The 18,946-nt window shown below is 48.8% G+C and overlaps 1 protein-coding gene across 2 annotated transcripts in view; it reads left to right on the top strand.

The window, feature by feature from the left end:
• The window catches only part of CDC123 (cell division cycle 123), a 414,248-nt gene that overhangs the window by 269,919 nt on the left and 125,383 nt on the right, over positions 1 to 18,946 (top strand). For both annotated transcript variants that reach the window (XM_086919873.1, XM_086919878.1), the window contains one exon: positions 1,851 to 1,926. In XM_086919873.1, coding sequence (XP_086775999.1) covers positions 1,851 to 1,926 — 76 coding nt within the window. The remainder of the gene's footprint in view (positions 1 to 1,850; positions 1,927 to 18,946) is intronic.

The following is an 18,946-nucleotide window of genomic DNA, read 5'->3' as shown; positions in this document are numbered from 1 at the left end:
TTTTGGCGGTTCCCCTATATCCGCCGGCGATCAAAGGTCGTCCCATCTGGATTGCAAATTCCCAAAGATAACCACTTCGGTTTTCCCGGAATTGAGCTTAAGACAGTGGTTTCCCATCCATCTATTTATCACTTCGTTAAGGATCACGCTGATAACTGAAGTGCGTAATTTACTGATTTGCATGGACTCGAATACCAACAAACTAGCGGTTTACAGTATGCTAAAAGGGTATATACCTAATTGCAGGTGGACATTGTGTATTTATGCTCGCACTGGTGATTCTTTATTTTTTACTACATTCCTTGCAGTTGACAGTATTGCAACAGACAGAGCCTCTTCTACTCTTTAACATTCTTGTGATAAAGGTAGTGTAGCAAAAACCTTTTCAGCTTGTTGTTTGTAAGGCGGTAGCCCATATATTTCCTTGCCCTTTTTGATCAGGCCGTTTTTAGTGCACATCCAACATGTGAGAGTCGGTTGTTACAGGCTTTGTTGCAAACTCCTACTTTAACCTGTTCCCGCTGACCGCGTCTAAAATATTTATTCATGTGTGGTAGTCCCGATATTGTTTTGTTGACAGGAAATTGGCTGTTTGAACAAGCGATCTTAAAGACTCTTTTGAAAGTTAGAACGTTGGATTTTTTTTTATTTTTGTCCTGAAGGCTTTCCTGAGTTGGAGAACCCGCTACATACAGTTAACTCCTCCAAATGACCACTTCCAAGAGCTGCTCTGGTTCTTTTTAAATGAATTGTTTGTTTGCCACAGGGATGAGCTTGCATCGAGTTTGACTGCCATCACTGAACTTCTGTCCTATCAACCCTTACACCTTTGAGTATTTACCCGCTGCCTGCCTGAACTTATGTGGAGATCTATGGTGTGAGCCAGTAGCACTGAGTATTCCAATCCGAGGTGTTATTTTAGTCACAAAGTGAACACCTGCATCATAAGTAGTAGGGAATTGGTTATCTACCGCCAAGCATATTTCCTAGTGCACATAGTCATTATTCTTAATCTTGAATTCGTTTTAGCCTGTGTTGGCTCCAGTCTTTGTGGGGCCACTTCCCACAAGAGTTTCAAGCTCAGTATTTATGAATTCATGGATTTAAGCAGTCATCTTGCTTTTTTTTTTTGTTGCTTGAGGACAACCTTTGTTTGTTCCCTTTAGTCTTACTCTCGTTTTCAGTGTCCACATGGTTGAAGGTGTTGATTTTCATTTGTATCTAACTTAAGCACTGAGGAACCCGCAGTCAGCATTTGGATAATTTTATTCTGTTAGCAAGGTTCTGATTATGGGATGGTGGTCCGGTTTGGATGAAATTGCTAAAAAAATATCAGGCTTACTTAAGTGACAAGAGCACTAACAGTATCACAGATAATGGAAATGTGGGGATAGCAATTTGATAGAATTGCGATACATGGTACTTGCAGGTGAGTGGGTTAGGAAAAGAACAAGTTGGTGCAGCAGTCCTGAAAAAGAAAAAAAGTGTTTTAAGGCCACTGACCTTGTGCTTTTTGAAAGTGTTGTAAGCTGTGGATAGTTCAGCTTTCTTAAGCCACACTAAATGCCAAATAACATCTCTAATGTAACCTTGTTAACATAACAAAGTAGTGCAATAGCACGATTTGTAGCTAACAGTATAATCACACTGAACCAGACATGTATAAATCTATTTTAATGAGCATTAATCATCTACATTTCTCTTTCATTTACTTATGTTTTTTGCTCTCGCATTTCTTGCTTTAAGAGATTGTTATGTGGTATATAGCCGATGTTAAGAACGTCTTGCAATAGAAAACAAATTAGTAGTTCGAAGATGATTGATTTGTTCCTGTATGCTTTTTTTCGCAGCTTGTCCTCAGAAAATGGTGTGAGCTGATTCCAGGCGCAGAATTCAGATGCTTTGTTAAGGAAAATAAGCTAATAGGTAAGGGGCTTGAAAAACTTGAAAAATGCTTATATTTATTGCATTTGAGAAATAGTTGTTCATATTTAAAGGACTTTTTATAGCTTTGCTTTTATACCTATGGCAGTTCTGAATGTTCATTCTAAAAACACTCGCTGGTAAGCCCAGTATTTGGATAATTTCAAAACCCTGACAAATGAAATTGTTTCAGCTATTCATTTTAGTTTTACATATCTAAAATGTATAACAGATATATACTCTGCAAAGCCATATAAGGTTTTGATCTCAGATGTATATACTGATTTAGTCAAAGAGATGTAGATAGTAGGAAGATGTTTTTTTGTGTTAGTTATTAGGAATGACATTTTCTTGCGCTGTAGAGCCAAAGGATCATGGCTATCCTTTTTAGGTCTCGCCTAGCCAGCGCAGACAATGTCTCTTCAAGGCATGCTGTTATCTACTAAATGGGCTATCAGTACGCCCAGCACTTTTCATTGGTTGTCTTGTTTGCTTTTTGAAATTCCTTTGCTTTCATTGGTGAATACTTTACACGTGTCCCTCTTTTTGGCTGTTTCGTTCTGCCCTGAAGACTGCCCGTCTACATGGATCCTTTCACTGTGGGTCATATGTTAGTTTCCGCGTGCTACTTTTTCTTTGCTCTCTCTCCTTGTTTCCCCAGTCCCACCACCAGGCTTCAAATATGTCTTCTTTCCAAAATTGTTTTTGCATTTGCAGCACTCATAAGCCATGCAAAGGACTTGTGGATCCCAGTACCTTGCCTGTGTTTTACCAATCTCATTTTGATTCCAGGGCACGCATCTGCTGTTTTCTTCCTCCTACTCCCTCGCATAGGAGATGAAAAGCCTCGAGCTCCGTCTGAGCTCTGGGTTATCAAGATAAAGGTTCTCTAGGTTGAAACTGTATGATTATCTGATTCTGCATCATATGTTTTTATATGAAGGCTCCCTCCTGGCTTAAACTGCCACTTGATAACAATACATCAAGTTTCTAATCTTTCTTTTTAAAGATCTGTCTCCAGGCGCTAAGAAATCCTAGAGAACATACAGGCATCGACCAGGTCTCATTGCTTAGTGCATACCTGTCCTAGGGAAAGGCCACTACAGGACAGAAGGGTGACCTGGGGGAACACTCTTGGTCCTTGCTCAAGACCGTGGTCCAGGAGCATGCAGCTGAACACAACAGCGCTCACCTGGACAATTGTGTCAGCGGATTGCTCTAAGTACAGTTGCTGCTCTTTCCTCCTACAGCGGCTTTTACCAGGGACATTTTCGAAGCTTGGCACAGTGCACATTTGCTGCTTCTGCTTATACAGCGGTGTCTGCCCGAACCTTAGGGTGGTATCATAAGCACTGCACACACAATGATGTTTACCTGGTTCATTGTGTCATAAGGTGGCAGGATTCACTTGTGCTGGCACTACTTATAAATTCAGAGTGCGCTGCAGCTGTTTATGGTTATCCCAACGTTGAACAATGCACTTTTTATGACATCTCACACACAGGTACTTACCAGAACCACTGTTATCACAGCAGTGCTCACTAGAGCCATTGTATCAGAGCCTGGCACAATACAAAGTTCAGGGGGCACTACTCACATAGCGGTACTAGCCCTCAGGGGGACACCACTCTCATAGCGGTACTAACCATAGAGGTCCATTGAATCACTACTTGCTACCTCAGAGCAGTAGTGATGGAGTGTGGGATACGTCAGTTAGGTAGTCACTCGTGAGACAGCAGTGCTCGCTTGAGGCTTTGATTGGTGTAAGGATTGGTTTGCAATGGCACTAACCAAATTGCATTAGTCACTTTGAATAAGGCAATGCACGAAACTGGGATGTATAGGAGGATAGTGGATACCTCACTAGTGTTATTGGAAGTCCAAAGGGTATACCATGGTGTCTCTCATTGGCTCTTTTAGCGCCTGCAACGTAGAAATGGAGAAATCAAGTGCCCACGGATAGAGATAGTGGCTTTCTTTGTTGTGGATGTTTCCAGTTTGGATGACAAGAGGAAGTTAAGTGGACAAAATTGCAATGCTGTTGGTGTTTGAATAGTCTGCTATCCTTGGCTGGGAACTGCCTCTTCTCCTGTTTACATCTTTTATATCGTGGGCCTGCCTTTGGTTTGGTGCTGGACTCAGCCAATGCTGGGGGGAGGGGGAGAGCTAGCCAGAGTGGTCTCCCTCATGGTGTTGGACTGTGTAAAGTATCCGTGGCTGTAGACTGGACTCTGTCTCCTCCTCCCCCTTTGTACTGGGTTCTTCCAGTACCTTGGGGGAGGCTGCAGCCCACAAGGATGTTTGTTCAGTACCAACATCTCGAGACAAGGTATTGCTTTGGCCTGTCAGTCTCATCCAAAGGCTTCATTCACCTTAGTCCTTGCAGCATGCACATGACGTCATCCCCACCACCCCCGCTCCCCCCCCCTCCACTTACGTAAATCGCAAGCCCAGCTTCAAACCTGGCCAGGCCTGGCCCCATGATCATCGCTAACTGCAAGTGTTTAGCCAGAGTTTTGGCTTTTCCAATGTCTTTAAGCTATGTTGTAGTGCAGGGTGAGTGCTGTGCAGCATTTTGAAAAGTTATAATAAAAAGTGTTATGAGCATTTTTGTCATTTTATATATAACCAAAAAGACATTGCCTAGACCCGGGGTCTCCAACCGGTCGATCGCGAGCTACCGGTAGCTCGCGGAGACCCCGGGAGTAGCTCGTCTAGCTCTAGCCCTTCGCCCGGATTGGGTATAATGTGTGGATGGGGCGGGAGAACAGGATGACGTTATGACGCAATGACGCTTCTCTCCTGGAGCTTCTGGCTTCTCTTGTCTACTGAAAACGCGCTGGCATCGCACTGTCTGCCATTGTGCGACGGGTGCCAGCGCGGAGCAGTAGGAGACAGCCAGAAGCAGCCAGGAGAGGAGACGTGCCTTTGACTGCAGGTAAGCTTCCCCCCCCTGATTGTGCCGTTTTTCGTTCCTTTTGTATTAGAACCTCGTGCAGTTGGCGGGGGGAGCTTTTCTAGAAAACGGAATAAAAAATGGGCAGTGAAAGTAAGCCGCTGCTCTGTTACGTTGTGCAGCTCTTTGCAGCCAGTGTCTGTTTTCGACAGCACAGCCAGGTGTCCTGACTGCGTGACATGCAGACACGAGGTGGTGGTGGTGCCGGCGCCCAGTGCATGGGGAGAGGAAGGGAATTCAGGGACCGCAGCCAAGAGTCCGAGAGGAACGGTGCAAGGTCTGGCTGACATAATACCCACTCTGGTGGGAAACGCTCAGCACAAGGGGGAGCAGTGTAGGATGTGGGGCATCACAAGGAGCAGCGCAAGTTCTAGGAGACCAGGAGCAGAACAACTAACAGGGAATCATAGCACTTGTGCTGAGTGCGAGGAGTGCTTGAATGGGTGACTCGTAAGGATGGGGCACTGGAAGGCTCTCACTCCCTGGTATGGGAATAGAAAATGTAGAAATAAGGGTACAAGGAGACGGCAGAGAGAAAGGTGGGGGGTGAGAAGGTGTGAGGGAGAGGGTAAAGCATAGAGATGGCGATATAGAAAGGGAAAGTGAGAGAGGCTATGCGAGGCAAGAGTGACTAAATGGGAGAAAAAGAGAGGAGCTGAGAGAGAAATTGAGCCTGAAAGAGAGACTGGCAATATTCAGGGAGAGTGAGAAAAGACAAACTCTGAGAGGCAACAAACCAGAGACGCACAGGAAGAAAGAGAAAAACAGAAAGAAGGGGCAGCATAGAGAAAGGTAGAAAGAAAGGTTACAAGAGAGGAGTTAGAAGAGAAAGGGGTGAGTGAGAAAGCAAAATGGAGAATACAAAGGATAGAGATGTGGCAAGAGCAAAGACTAGAGGAGCAGAGATTGTGCGAAAAAGAGACCGACATACAGAGAGGGGGAATGAGACAAACCGCAAGAAAGACAGCTACAGATAGGAAGAGAGAAAGAATGACTAAGAGAGAGGGAGAGAGTTAGAGGGAAAAGAAAGTGTGGTGTAATCATGGGACGGACAGGAGATGGAGAATTTTGTAGAACGGACCAAAATGCATGTTTGTGCATGGTGAGAAAATGATACAAACTTTTCCACCTTTGGGGCAATCCTGCCATTTTCATGGTGATGCTGACATATTGGTGGTAGACCTCCTCTTTGCTCCAAGCATGTTTAGTTACTGAACCCACTTTGCACTAGAGCTGTCATTCTCTGCATCACTGTGCCAACCACCTGAGCTCCCAAATCAGTGGAAGTGAGAGTCAGTGTCACAGTGCCAGTCCCCCGAGCCCAGCGTGCCCTAAAAGTGACAAACCCCTGTACAGCCCTACCAGTGCCTGACCCAGAATCACATTGCCAGTCTTCTGAAACGTCTGAGATTCAAGCTCAGCACTCTGAGACTTCATCCCCCGACTCTACAAGTCTCCAGTGATGGAATAGTGCATCCCCATATCAATTATCAGAGCTCTGCACTCCTAGAGGTGGAAGGCTCGATGTACCATTGCTCATCTCCTGGGTCTCTCCAGTCCAGGAAGGTACAGTTTTCAGAGTCTGTACTTGTTCAGAGATGGCCTGTCTCCCAGTTGTTAATCCCCTTTACAAGCCAATATGAAAACCTGGTTCAGTGGGGAAGGTGTTGCATACATGATTATCTTCTTGGAGGTTAAAGGTCAGCGAGCAAGGTTATAGATTTTCCAGCATGTATGCTGAACGATGTGAGGACAGGCTGCGCTACTGTAAACTTTTGACATGTGTTTACTTGCAATACCCCAAAAAAATCACTTATTTTAAAACTGCAATATATTCATTTATTAGTATTGGGTTCAGACAGCTGATGCCTCCAAGCTTGGAACCTGTCGTTTTGGCATGAAACATAGTAAAGCGCGAGTTGATTCGGGTTCAGTAGCTCACGACGATTTTAACTGGCCAGAAGTAGCTCGGACTACACAAAAGGTTGGAGACCCCTGGCCTAGACAAGACCTAAAAAATGAGGTGCTGCATTTTTTACAACGCCTACGTGGATAACGTGTCCAGACGTCCAGCATGGGGAATGCATGATCACTACGTGTGCTAGGTCCTGATTGGCTATGTACTCCTAACTCATGTGGAATCTGATATTTTTATGGTGCTATTAGGGCCACACTTACCTGCTCCGGCCATGTGTGCTTTATTGGGGAATTCTCCCCTGACCATTGTAATGTCACTGCGCCTATCTGTGGGACTGATCAAGAGTTTCCTACCCGAGCGGTTGCCTGCTAGCTACGCATCCTCCTACCTATGGCCTATCAATCAGTAATCCCAGGCCTAAGTCTCAGGGCCTGCTTGACTTCACATTTGCGTACCAAGGTTGATGTGGAGTTCAGAATGGGCAATTCTATTATCTGAAAGAAACAGGTTAGTGTTAGATTCCTTACCTTAGAATAACCCGAGGCGTCGGACTAGATCCGGAAAGTTTTGCATATCAGTACCCCCGCGCGTCGGCAGGCGTCGTCTGCTGCTCTGCGTCCGTCGTTGGCGCAGGGGTGACGTAGTTGGAGTACTTAGACGCTGCCCTCGCGCGCTGACGTCCGTTCTTTTTTTTTCCGCTGCAGCAAGCGCAGATCCGGAAAAAGCAGTATTTCTTAGTCACTTTTTGACTAACTTTTTAAATCCTTTTTGGGTCCTTTTTCGAGTCGATGGACTCTCGGTGCCGGTAGGGATGCCCGGGTTCAAGCCCTGTGCTGACTGTAACCGTCTAATGTTGGTTAACGACCCCCACCGTCGGTGCCTGTATTGCCTTGGTGCCGACCACGATGTCAAGTCGTGCCCCGACTGCCGGGCCTTGACGTCGAAGGCTAGGCGGGATCAGTCCCGTAATCTCCATGAGCTCCGGCAGTCGGCCCGCGCCGTTCACGGTCCAGGTAGAGGAGTAGGTCGAAGGACCGGTCGCTGGGCCACAGTCATCGCAGCTCGGCGGGTCGACACCATTCGTCGATCTCCAAGTCCTCAGGTAAGAGGCACAAGAAGTCGAAGAGACGATATCGCTCTTCCGACTCCCTCGACGCTCGCACGATGCGGCTGGGGGTTCGGGCGACACCGCCCACGCGGCTCCGCTGCCAGCTCCATACCCGCCGGTCCCTGGGCTGAAGGCGACGCCAGAGGAGATCGAAGCGTTCCTCATGGACCTTGAGGTCGCTCTCTCCTCCGTCGGGTCCCGCTCTGGCGCCTTCGGGCCCGCGGCCCCGATTGGGAGCCCAAGCGGGCCGGTTGCTTCGGCCCCGGTGCCATCAACGACTTCGGTCCTGACGCCGCAGGGCCCCACCGGATCCAGGTCTGGATCTGGGTCGTTGCTGGTCAACATTAGGACCCCTCCGCCGGCGCCGACCCCCAGGGTGTCACTCCCGACGCCGTCCCCGGACGTCGTTGTCCCCGGTCCCTCCCTCGGTCCGGATCCGGCGTCGGACCGGCGTCGCTCGACGCCGCATTCGACGCCGAGAGAAGAGCAATTTTTCTATGATCCGGCCCCATCCTTTGTACCTGATTATCAGGAGATGGGAGACGAGGAGGATTGGGAGGGGTCTGAGGACCCTCTGGCACGAGTGTGCCAGTCGTATCAGGACTGGGCAGTGGATCTAGGGGAGGCCAACACTGGCTTTGTCTCCCCTCCTACCGTGGCTACGGAGGAGGGGGCTGCTTACAGCATGGTGCTGACGAGGGCGGCCAAGGCCTTGGGTCTTGAGCGCACCGTCGCGGCCGTGAGGACTAACCTCCTCACCGAATTCCTTAAACCGCAGGGAAGCTCTTTGGAGCCTCTACTGCCGTTTAATGAGGCCCTTACTGATGTTCTGTTGGGCACTTGTTCCATGCCCGCTACAGGTCCCCCTGTAGAACGGAACATGGCCTGGCGCCACCGCCCGGCCCCGGGCGACCCTAGCTTCCTGTCCACCCACCCCACCCCCGAGAGCCTGGTTATCCAGGCCTCTAACTCCCAGACCGCATTCCCGACTGCCCCACCTGATCGGGAATCCAAAAGGTATGAGCAGTTCGGTAAGAAGCTGTTCTCCTCACTTAGCTTGGGGTTGCGGTCGGTCAACACCGCTTGCCTTTTGGGCCGTTATACCCACTCTCTGTGAGACGCGGACGTGCTGCCAGCTTGCCCGGAGGAGGCCCGGGTCAAACTCGCTCAAGCCCTTGCAGAGGGCGGGATGCAGCACGGTACTATATCCGATGTGGGCTGGATACCACAGACTCGCTGGGCAGGGCGATTTCCACGACGGTGGCTGTTCACGGCCACGCCTGGCTGAGGTCCGCCAACTTTTCGGCTGATGTCCGGAATTCTCTCATGGACATGCCGTTTGATGGCCGTTGCCTCTTTGGCGACAAGGCAGACAGTGCACTTGAGAGTTTCAAGGACTCCCGGGCTACGGCCAAATCCTTGGGCCTGTCGGGCCAGCACCAGCAAACTTCTGCGGTGGTAACCGCCGTGGCGGTGCCAGGGGACAGCGGCGAGGCCAGTCCACATCCACCCCTGCAGCATCCACCTCAAAGCCTTCCTAGTCAGAGCTTTCAGGCCCATTCGACGCCAGTGGGGGGCAGGGTTCGCCATCACCTCCTCCACTGGTGCTCCATCACATCGGACAGGTGGGTACTGCAAATCGTCTGAAGGGACTACTCCCTCCCCTTCGAGGCGACCCCTCCAGCCATGCCACCGCAGTTCCACCGCGTCTCGGGGGATATCTTGCAACTTCTGCAAGAGGAAGTTACGGCCCTCTTGGCCAAGGGGGCCATCGAGCGCGTTCCTGGGCCAGAAGTAGGGGGTGGTTGTTACTCCCACTACTTTCTGGTTCCCAAGAAGGGCAAAGGGGGCCTACGCCCTATCTTGGACCTGCGGCACGTCAACGGCTTTCTCCGGAAGGAGAAGTTCAAGATGCTGACTTTGGCTCCGGTCTTAGCTGCCCTAGATCCAGAAGACTGGATGGCAGCGTTGGACTTGCAGGACCCATATTTTCACATCACCGTCCGGCCGGTTCTTGGTAGGCCGCGAGCATTACCAGTTTACCGTGCTCCCCTTCGGCCTTACCAGCACCCCTCGGGTGTTCACGAAAGTGATGGCGGTGGTCGCAGCTCATCTGCGCAGATTAGGGGTGTCAGTCTTCCCCTATCTCGACGACTGGTTGTTGAAGGCGGTTTCGCCCCAGACAGTCGTCAGCCACCTCTAGACTACGGCCGACCTCCTGCACCTGCTGGGGTTCTCCATCAATGTGCCAAAGTCACACCTGTGTCCCTCTCTGAAGCTCCTCTTCATCGGAGCGGTTCTGGATTCGGCGCAGTTTCGGGTTTATCCTCCCAAACAGCGGGTTTGGGATATTCAAGCTCTGATTCCGATCTTTCAGCCTTTATCCCGAGTCTCGGTCAGGTTGACGCTGCAGCTTCTGGGGCTGATGGCCTCCTGCATCCTATTGGTGCATCATTCCTGATGGTAGATGCGAGCTCTGCAGTGGGACCGGAAGTTTCAGTGGGCCCAGCATCAGGGCAACCTGTCCGACCACGTCCTGATCTCAGAGGGCACTGCAAAACAGTTGCAGTGGTGGTTCACGGACCGCGATTGGGTCAGCGGCGGATCCCTCTACCCCAACCGGAGCACGTAGTCGTGACGGATGCGTCACTCCTGGACTTGGGGGGCCACATGGGAGAGGCGGAGATCAGAGGCCTCTGGTCTCTGGTGGATTCCCGGCTCCATATCAACCTTCTGGAGCTGCGGGCGATCCGACTTGCACTGAAGGTATTCCTTCCCTCTGACCTGGGAAGTGTAGTGCAGGTGTTCACAGATAACACCACCGCCATGTGGTACTGCAACAAACAGAGTGGGGTGGGGTCGTGGACCCTTTGTCAGGAGGCTCTGCGCCTCTGGCAATGGCTGGAACACCAGGGCGTCACCCTGGTGGTTCAACACCTGGCAGGGTCCCTGAACGCCAGGGCGGATGAACTCAGCCGTCGGTGCATGATGGATCACGAATGGTGTCTGAACTCGGATGTGGCGTAAGGCCTCTTTCAGCGATCGGGAGAGCCTTGGTTAGATCTATTCGCCACCAAAGAGAACGCGCAATGTCATCAGTTCTGCGCGTTGGAATTTCCAAGGCGGCACTCCCTCGCTTTTCGTCGCGAGTGGAGCTGCAGTCTATTGTACGCCTTTCCGCCTATACCACTTCTGCCCAGAGTGCTGAAGATGATCAGGCACGACTGGGCCCAAGTCATCCTTGTGGCTCCGGACTGGGCACGAAGATACTGGTATCCCGAGCTACTCAGCGTGTCCATCGATCCCCCGATTCGTCTGCCTCTTCAGGAGGACCTTCGGTTGCAGCAGCAGGGGACGGTCCTCCATCCGAACCTGTCCAGTCTCCACCTCCATGCGTGGAGATTGAGCAGCGACAGTTGAGGCCATTTGACTTGCCTCCTGAAGTCTGTGATGTGATTCTGGCAGCCAGGCGTCCCTCCACAAAATCGGTATACAGCTGCGGGTGGAACAAATTTGTGACATGGTGCCCTGCAACGGCTGTGGATCCCCTTTCTGCCCCCCTTTCAGAGGTTCTCCTCTTTCTTCTTTCTCTTGCCCAGCAGGGCTCTGCTCTGGGCACTATCAAAGACTACCTCTCTGACATTTCAGCCTTCTTGAGCCTTCTCTTTTCAAGTTCCCTGTTGTAAATAGATTCTTGAAGGGCATCACTGACATGTTTCCTCCTGTTCCTTTCGTGATGCCTCAGTGGGACTTGAACCTTGCTCTGACTTATTTGATGTGCGCTCCTTTCGAGCCACTTCATAATTGCCCTCTTCATCTTCGAACTCTTAAGGCTGCATTTCTGGTTGCCATCCCCTCTGCCAGGAGAGTGAGTGAGCTCAAGGCTCTTTCTTCTCAACCTGCTTTCCTCTCTGTCCATGTGAGAAGAGGGACTACGCAGCCCCATATCCAAATGCACAGCTCTGTGCCGCTGAATTTGCGTGCACTTAATATTCACACTCCTTAGTCCATTCTAAATTTTTCAACCATTTTCATCCATATCTTGACTCTTTTTTATGACATTTTAATTCATTGTTTCAATCCACCAATCGGGTGAGGTACCAATTTTCAATCTTTAACATTCAAACTGTGCCATTCCAGGCCTTCATGAAAGAATGCGATAGATGCAAGAAGTCCTTCACAAGTGGTCGTTTATTATGTAGTTAAAAAACCCAATGCATTTCGGGCCTCCAGGTGCCCTTCTTCGGGGGTCACTACAAATCAATAACAATACAAACAGATTAATCACATTCTGTATCTAAAATGCTCCTTGTTACAACGCACTTTTAACACTGCGATCAACTCACGATAATTGTGACATTTCTCCCTGATGCGCTGCGTTCCTGTGTTTACCCTTCTTGTACCTTAATCATCATGTGCTTAATCATCAATGTGCGGGGTATGAAACCAAATGTTCACCATAATAGTTCTCCTGCTAGTTATGCCAATTCTTTTTTCTCCCATCTGACGTGCGCACAAACAGAAAGCCTCCTGTGCCTCTCCGTTTGCAAAAGCGATGCCTTCGTTAATAAAACTTTACGCGCTGCTTTATGCCAAGGTTTTAACTGTTCAACGTGAGCTATGCTTCACTATCAACAACATGCTGCAGATTGTAACGTCGATTTTTACTGTTGCATGTTACTCAGATTGCCACGTAAACAAATGCTCTTACTCCCTGACACTTACTCATTTCAACGAACTGCTAACGTCTCCCGTCCTCATCCTGATTACTCGAACCGGTATAACGGGTGGTTTCCCGCCCACGCTATTTAAAGTCCTCCACCCCTGTGTTCTCCCTCCCAATTCCCCCATGGTCCTAACGCCTTCCATTGCATGAAGACCATTTCCTCTAGGTAAACCACATTTCCCAGAATGCATCATTTTTTAAAAAAAGGCTAACGTTGTACATGAACATGCAAGATTAAAAAGTCACTTAGGTGTATCAACTCATTTCTCAGATCTTGAAAAGTCGATACGTGTGATTGATTCTCTTGCGAGGGACTCCGATGTTAACTCCGATTGTGTGTTTCATCAAATTATGTTCCACCATTCGTCATAAATTCTGTCCAGCCAGACAAAGTTGTCTTGAGAACGCGTCCCTCTTTCCTGCTCAAAGTAGTCACAGCCTTCCACATCGGGCAGTCCATCACCGTACCCACCTTTTTTCCGCCACCGCATCCCTCGAAAGAGGAAGAGAGGCTCCACCGTCTGGACCCAAAATGTGCGCTCTCATTCTATCTGGTCCGCACACGCCAGTTCCGGGCAGACGACCAGCTCTTTGTTGGGTACGTGTGCGATAAGAAGGGATGGGCGGTGCACAAACGACCCATTTCTCGGTGGGTCGTTTTGTGCATAAAGGCTTGTTATTCACTGGCTAAAAAGGAGCCTCCGGTGGGGCTGCGTGCCCATTCCACTCGGGCCACAGCGGTTACTACTGCCCTGGGTAGGGGAGTCCCATTGCAGGACATCTGTCCGGCAGCTACGTGGGCCTCGCTGCTCACGTTCCCTAGACACTACTGCCTGGACAGCCAAGTATGGAGAGATGGCTTTTTCGGCTGTTCTGTTCTCCAAGTCTTTCTGGTGTGATCATTGGTTCTCAGACCCACCACCGAGGTTGGTATTGCTGGGGTATCTATTCGAAGGTAAGGAATCTAACACTAACCTGTTTCTTTCAGATGCACAAGTTACTTACCTTCGGTAATGATATATCTGTCAGAAACAGTAGTTAGTGTTAGATTCCTTACCGCCCTAACCATCCTCCCCGTTCTGCGAACCGATATCTAGGGTTAAGATTCTTCCCTTTGAGGGCCCTAGTTTCATGGCACCAGTGTTGGTTTTGATCATGGCTCTGCATTTCTGGCGCGGAAAAGCTGTGTATTAGAACTGACGTCAGCGCACGAGGGCGGCATCTAAGTACTCCGACGACTTCATCCCGGCGCCAACAACGCCGATGGTGGACGCGGAGCCGCAGACGACGCCTACCGATGCGCAGGGGTACTGCTTCACAAAACTTTCCGGATCCAGTCTGATCCCTGGGGTTATTCTAAGGTCAGGAATCTAACACTAACTACTGTTTCTTACAGATATATCGTTACCGAAGGTAAGTCACCAGTGCAATAAGGACGCAATTTCATTTTTGTTGATGAATGCATCAATTTCCATACTAACATTCTCCCCTCTAGTTGGTGTTTCAAGTACACTCATGCATTTGTACAGTTAATTCATTTGAAGCCTGGTGTTCCTTATGCTTATTTTTTTACTACAATTACCTTCCTAATTACTTTCTTCCCAGTTTGAGGACTGTGTTTTTACAGCAGGTGATCCCCAAATGTATAACCCCACATACCAATAGCAACATAATGATTACTGACAACAGTGATTTACATAAACCGGATATCCATTGTGGGAGCGAGGAGAACCAGTTAGAAAACCACTACTGCTCAGGGGCACCTTCCATCTTCACATATTTTTCTTTGTAGATTGTGCAGTGCTTGAATGGCAGGCCAGAGTTCCATTGTCCATGTTATTTCCTGGGGTGAACATACAGTAGGACACTCTGATCTTTGCACAGAGCTCTCCCTCTATTGTGATCATTAAGTTCAGTACATAGTGGTGCTACATTACCATGAGGCGGATAACTAATTTCTTCCTTGATAGAATTGAGGCCGAGCTTAATGCTGTTCATAATTTGGAGCATCTTCCACAGGGTGATTTGTAACCAGCGGGCAATAGCTTTTGTCTGCAGGGTGAATAAGGGTATCGACCCCTTGCCCACAGCTATGCTTCCGTAAACAGTTTAAATTCTTCTGGAATGTCTTTGAACTGTGCCTAGCCGAAATATTCTGCAACTTTCCTTTCACGAGCTTGGTTCAGCAAAGTTGTCTTTTTTCTTAATGGGTGCTGGTACAAGTCTGCTAACTCTCCTCCAAGAATAGCCAGGGTTAGGGTATGCTTGGTGACCAGGGAACACAGTCCGCTCCATCTGGGAACAATCTAAGTGTAGATGTGATCCCTGCATTGCCAGTAGTAATCCATCAGCGTGGAGGTGCTCCATTGCATATCCGAATATATAATATTACTCCACAGTTAGTATTTGTGCCCACTGGTTGTGTTCCTTTTCCTCTGAGACATAAGGAATATAGTGTGTTTCTGTACAATCAGAGGTTGATCGTTCCCTTCTAATCAAATGTGTCAACCCACCATGGTGTCCCAAATTTCCTAACATGGGGTAGTCATACTTTCATTAAATCTTCCTCCATGCAACCCCGTCCCCTTTTTTTCCCTGAGTTGAATGGCCCTGCATAGGAATTCCATGTCCCGAGACCACTTGTTATTTAAGAAGACTGCCCTGGATACACTGAGAGCTACTCACTGTCTGTAGATGGATGCTGGAGAAGACGTGTTTGTACACTAATATGGGGCATTTGCTACCTGCAAAAATCTCCTCTCTTGGAAATCTCGGGCCATGTGATATCTTCTCCTATGGTACCCTTCCCATGCATTCTGTCCAGCTTGGTTTGGATATCAGTGGGTTCAGTGAGGATGTATAGGACTGTTGCATTGCTGTCGTATCAGGTTATGTTTACAACTACCCAGTGTTCTATCTTGTTGAGTTGGATTTTGGCTCTTATTCTGCGTAGGTAGAGGTGAATAAGGCGTTTTGCTTTCTTGGGGGCTACTTCTTCGGGCAAGTAAAGCCTATTTGCGCCTACAGCATGTGGTGTGGAATCAATGAGCAGACATAACATGACCTGTCTGATGCTTGGGAGCAGACTGTGGTCATGTGCAGATACCATGTGTTATGCAAAAGAGCATTGTGCTCTGCATGTTGGATGCTGGTTTTCTGGTTGGTGTAATTGTAGGTAATACACAAAAGGTCCCTCTAGTCCACTCTAGTTCCCCCTGTAGTGAATCTCTTTTGGCTCAGCAGTTCCGCAGTAGTACTCAAGTGTGGGACTAATCACAGTAGGCAGATCGTACATATCAATATACAAAACTTTTGTCGCGACACTACAGTTCTAGTTATGAGTTTCCTGGGAGTCGTCTCTGCTCCTCCGGTGACTGTGTTCCTTCTGACCAGGTTAAAAAGGTTTGCAGTTTTAAGTTCAAGCATTTCATCGCCGTATAAGAGCTAGGCAGCACTTTGGAACAATGCACCTATGCACTTTTACCCTCTCCCATGAAGGCCGTGGGTGTTAAGCAGGCTCCTTGCTAAGGGCCCGTGCTTTTTTCTTGCATCCATTTGCGCAGGTACAGCAATGTCTCTTTTCCTTTTGATCGCGGGAGTTGACGGCTAGTCGGCGTTGGTGCACTTTGTTGTCCTTGTGTTTACCTGTGTTTGAAATAACTTTGTTGACTTTGAATTCAGCTAGGTGCATATGCTCCATTCTCAATGGTTTTGGAGAACCTTTATTTTACTCCAGGGGTGTGATCCCATCGACCTACCAGTCTCGATCTGATGCGGTATTGGAAGGTGATCTCTGTTGGATAAACCTTTCTGTGATTAGGGGAGTAGGGTGATTAGGGTGATTACAGTATTTATGAGACAGATCTCATTTATATAAGCCAGTAAGCCCCCAATTGTGCTAGGGTGCTTTCGGACCTTCTCCACCATTTCAGTTCTGAGTGGTCAGATCAGTGTTAGGTATGTTTGTGACGTGGTCTCATGAGCACAGGGAGGAATAGAATTGTGATTTTAGCAGGAGTTTTATGGGCGTCACTAGTTTTACCGAATGCGCCGCACCCGGTCCGTGCATAAGAGCGCGATTGCTGTGCGTCCCCTTCCCATAGGCTATTTTCCTCCTGGGGAGCACCTGTTTTTGATATTAACCCCAGTTGCGCTTGCTATGAGTTCTGTATTTAAGTCCTTATATGATCGTTATATGTGTGTGGAAATATGGGAACATGTATTACCGTTTGGTGTTGCTTACCCCGTGCCACGTGAACACATGTTTATGCTTGTGCATCTACCTGTTCCCGGCACGTGGTGTGCGATGTGACCCTCCCACGTTGCCTCACATACCTGGTTTTGGCTGATCTCGACCCCACTTTTTTATCTGGAATCTTTTTTGGGGGACATTTTCGGGCAGTTTTTCTTTTAGTTTTGGGTGTTTCCTTGAGCTGCATCACTCATTGTTTCCCTTGCCCTGTATTGGTAGGGTCATAGACTGCTCTGTGGTTCTTTCCCCCTCCCCTGTACAGTTCCCCGTGGGGTCAGCAGTCATGGACAACTGTTTCCTGGATGGTGCCTGCAAGATTGGGGCATTGTGAGTGAACTATGCTTGGAATGGAGGTGAACCTGGAAGGGGAGCAGCCGTTGCCCTGCGTTCCATCTGGAGCCGGGGTAGAGGCCAAGAACCTTAGTCCCTGGCACCCCTCCCCTCTCCCTCCGGCCACACCCCGCTTTCTGTCAGCGTTTCTGGTGTGCTCGCTGCCCGTAGCTTTTAGTTGTTGTCTCTTGAGCTCCTCAGACCAGATACGGTCATTAATTGCTTAGCTAAATTGGTGCTCATCTTGTCGATCTCTGGGACAGTGAAAGGTTGGGTGAACCCCCACTAGAGTCTCGAGCTCATCATCATGCTGTGATGTAGGGTGACACCTCCCAAAGATAGAAGTAGGACTACAATTTCACATCGCAGAGGATCGTAGGGTTGCTTGTAAGAAAGCGCGTCACATACTGAGCAAGCACAGACCCTGAGGCGTTAAGGGGCATAAATTAAATGCAGCTATTACACAGACTATCAGAGGTGCTAATTAAAATGATTTCTGAAAAGACTGACACTTATTCCAGCACTGAAACTCATAAAAGCTAGTTCTGTGGAGCCGCTCTAAAGACCTGGGAAAATCTACCAGGACTGATAACCAAAGAAACTAGACTTTCCTGCTAGTCTGAGATGTTTGGTCACCCTACACCGAGGCCTCTTAGCTTAGTGACTCTCATATGATGTTGGGGCTCTGGAGGTTTAGGGTCTTACTATCCCATGCGCAAGAAGAACAGTGTTACTGACACTGAGGATGGCTACATTCATAACTGAAAAGGAGTCCTCCATTGTTCCCTTCACGAGAATGACTTCATTAATAACTGAAAGGGAGGCCTCTATGGTTTTGGAGGTTTCTAGTGCATTTGGGGGCACTGTTGGGGCTACCCGCCATGAATAAAACATCAAGCTTGGGCTTGATACCCGAGAAAATGGGTACCTTTTGGCTTAGTGATTGGAATGCTTCCCATTAGACTTTGGCTGCAGGTCCTGGATGTCTGCTTTTAAAACAGTTTTCTTTCCTGCCCCCTCGTCAAACTGCCTTGGGTGTGGCCAGTAAACCCCACCCTGGGAGATCAGCAGCAGAGTGGAGCCTTGTTTCTGTAGGCAACCTGATTATTCTGTTCTTCCACAGATTCATCATTGTATCCTGGACTTAGTGTGTCCTCACCTGATCGACACAGCAGCCCAGTATGCCTGGAAGGCAGTAAAATGTTTTTAGACCCCCAACGTTGTAAGTCCCTTTTTTCTGTCCTAATACAGTTTTTAGTAGATGGGGATACTGGTCGCCTTTATCATTGGGCGTGAACTACTTGGGGGTTAGTCGCTGGGATTATTACTACCTGTCTTCCTCTACTCAGGGGCTCATTTTACTGTGGATTTTGGCTCTGTTTCGTGAAGGCCCCACGGTGTGATCCCTTCTTGCCGGGGTTGAGGCCCTAGTCCCTGTTGTGCTAGGTTTTCTATCTGTGGTTGCTGGTGCCTGGTGCCATGTGCTCGCCCAATTACTCGCCCAATTACTTCATCCCTGCCCGTTCTGATTACTCTGTGCTTGGTACTGGGGAGGGACGTTAACCTATTCTGCCGCATGGGGTTTTGTGGTGGCTGGCTCTCTAACCTCTGCTGCTTTTGCTGCTCATGTTATGTCTTTATTCAACATGCCTCTACCAAGTGACCTTCGTGGTGCTTGCCAACTGCTGGCTGCGCCTGCCTGCTCTTTCAGGTCCACGGCTGGGGGTCCTGGA

The sequence above is a fragment of the Lissotriton vulgaris genome, chromosome 1_1, assembly GCF_964263255.1.
Source record: "Lissotriton vulgaris chromosome 1_1, aLisVul1.2, whole genome shotgun sequence".
Classification (NCBI taxonomy): domain Eukaryota; kingdom Metazoa; phylum Chordata; class Amphibia; order Caudata; family Salamandridae; genus Lissotriton; species Lissotriton vulgaris.
The sequence above is the reverse complement of the archived record's forward strand: the minus strand, read 5'-3'. Positions and strand labels throughout refer to the sequence as shown.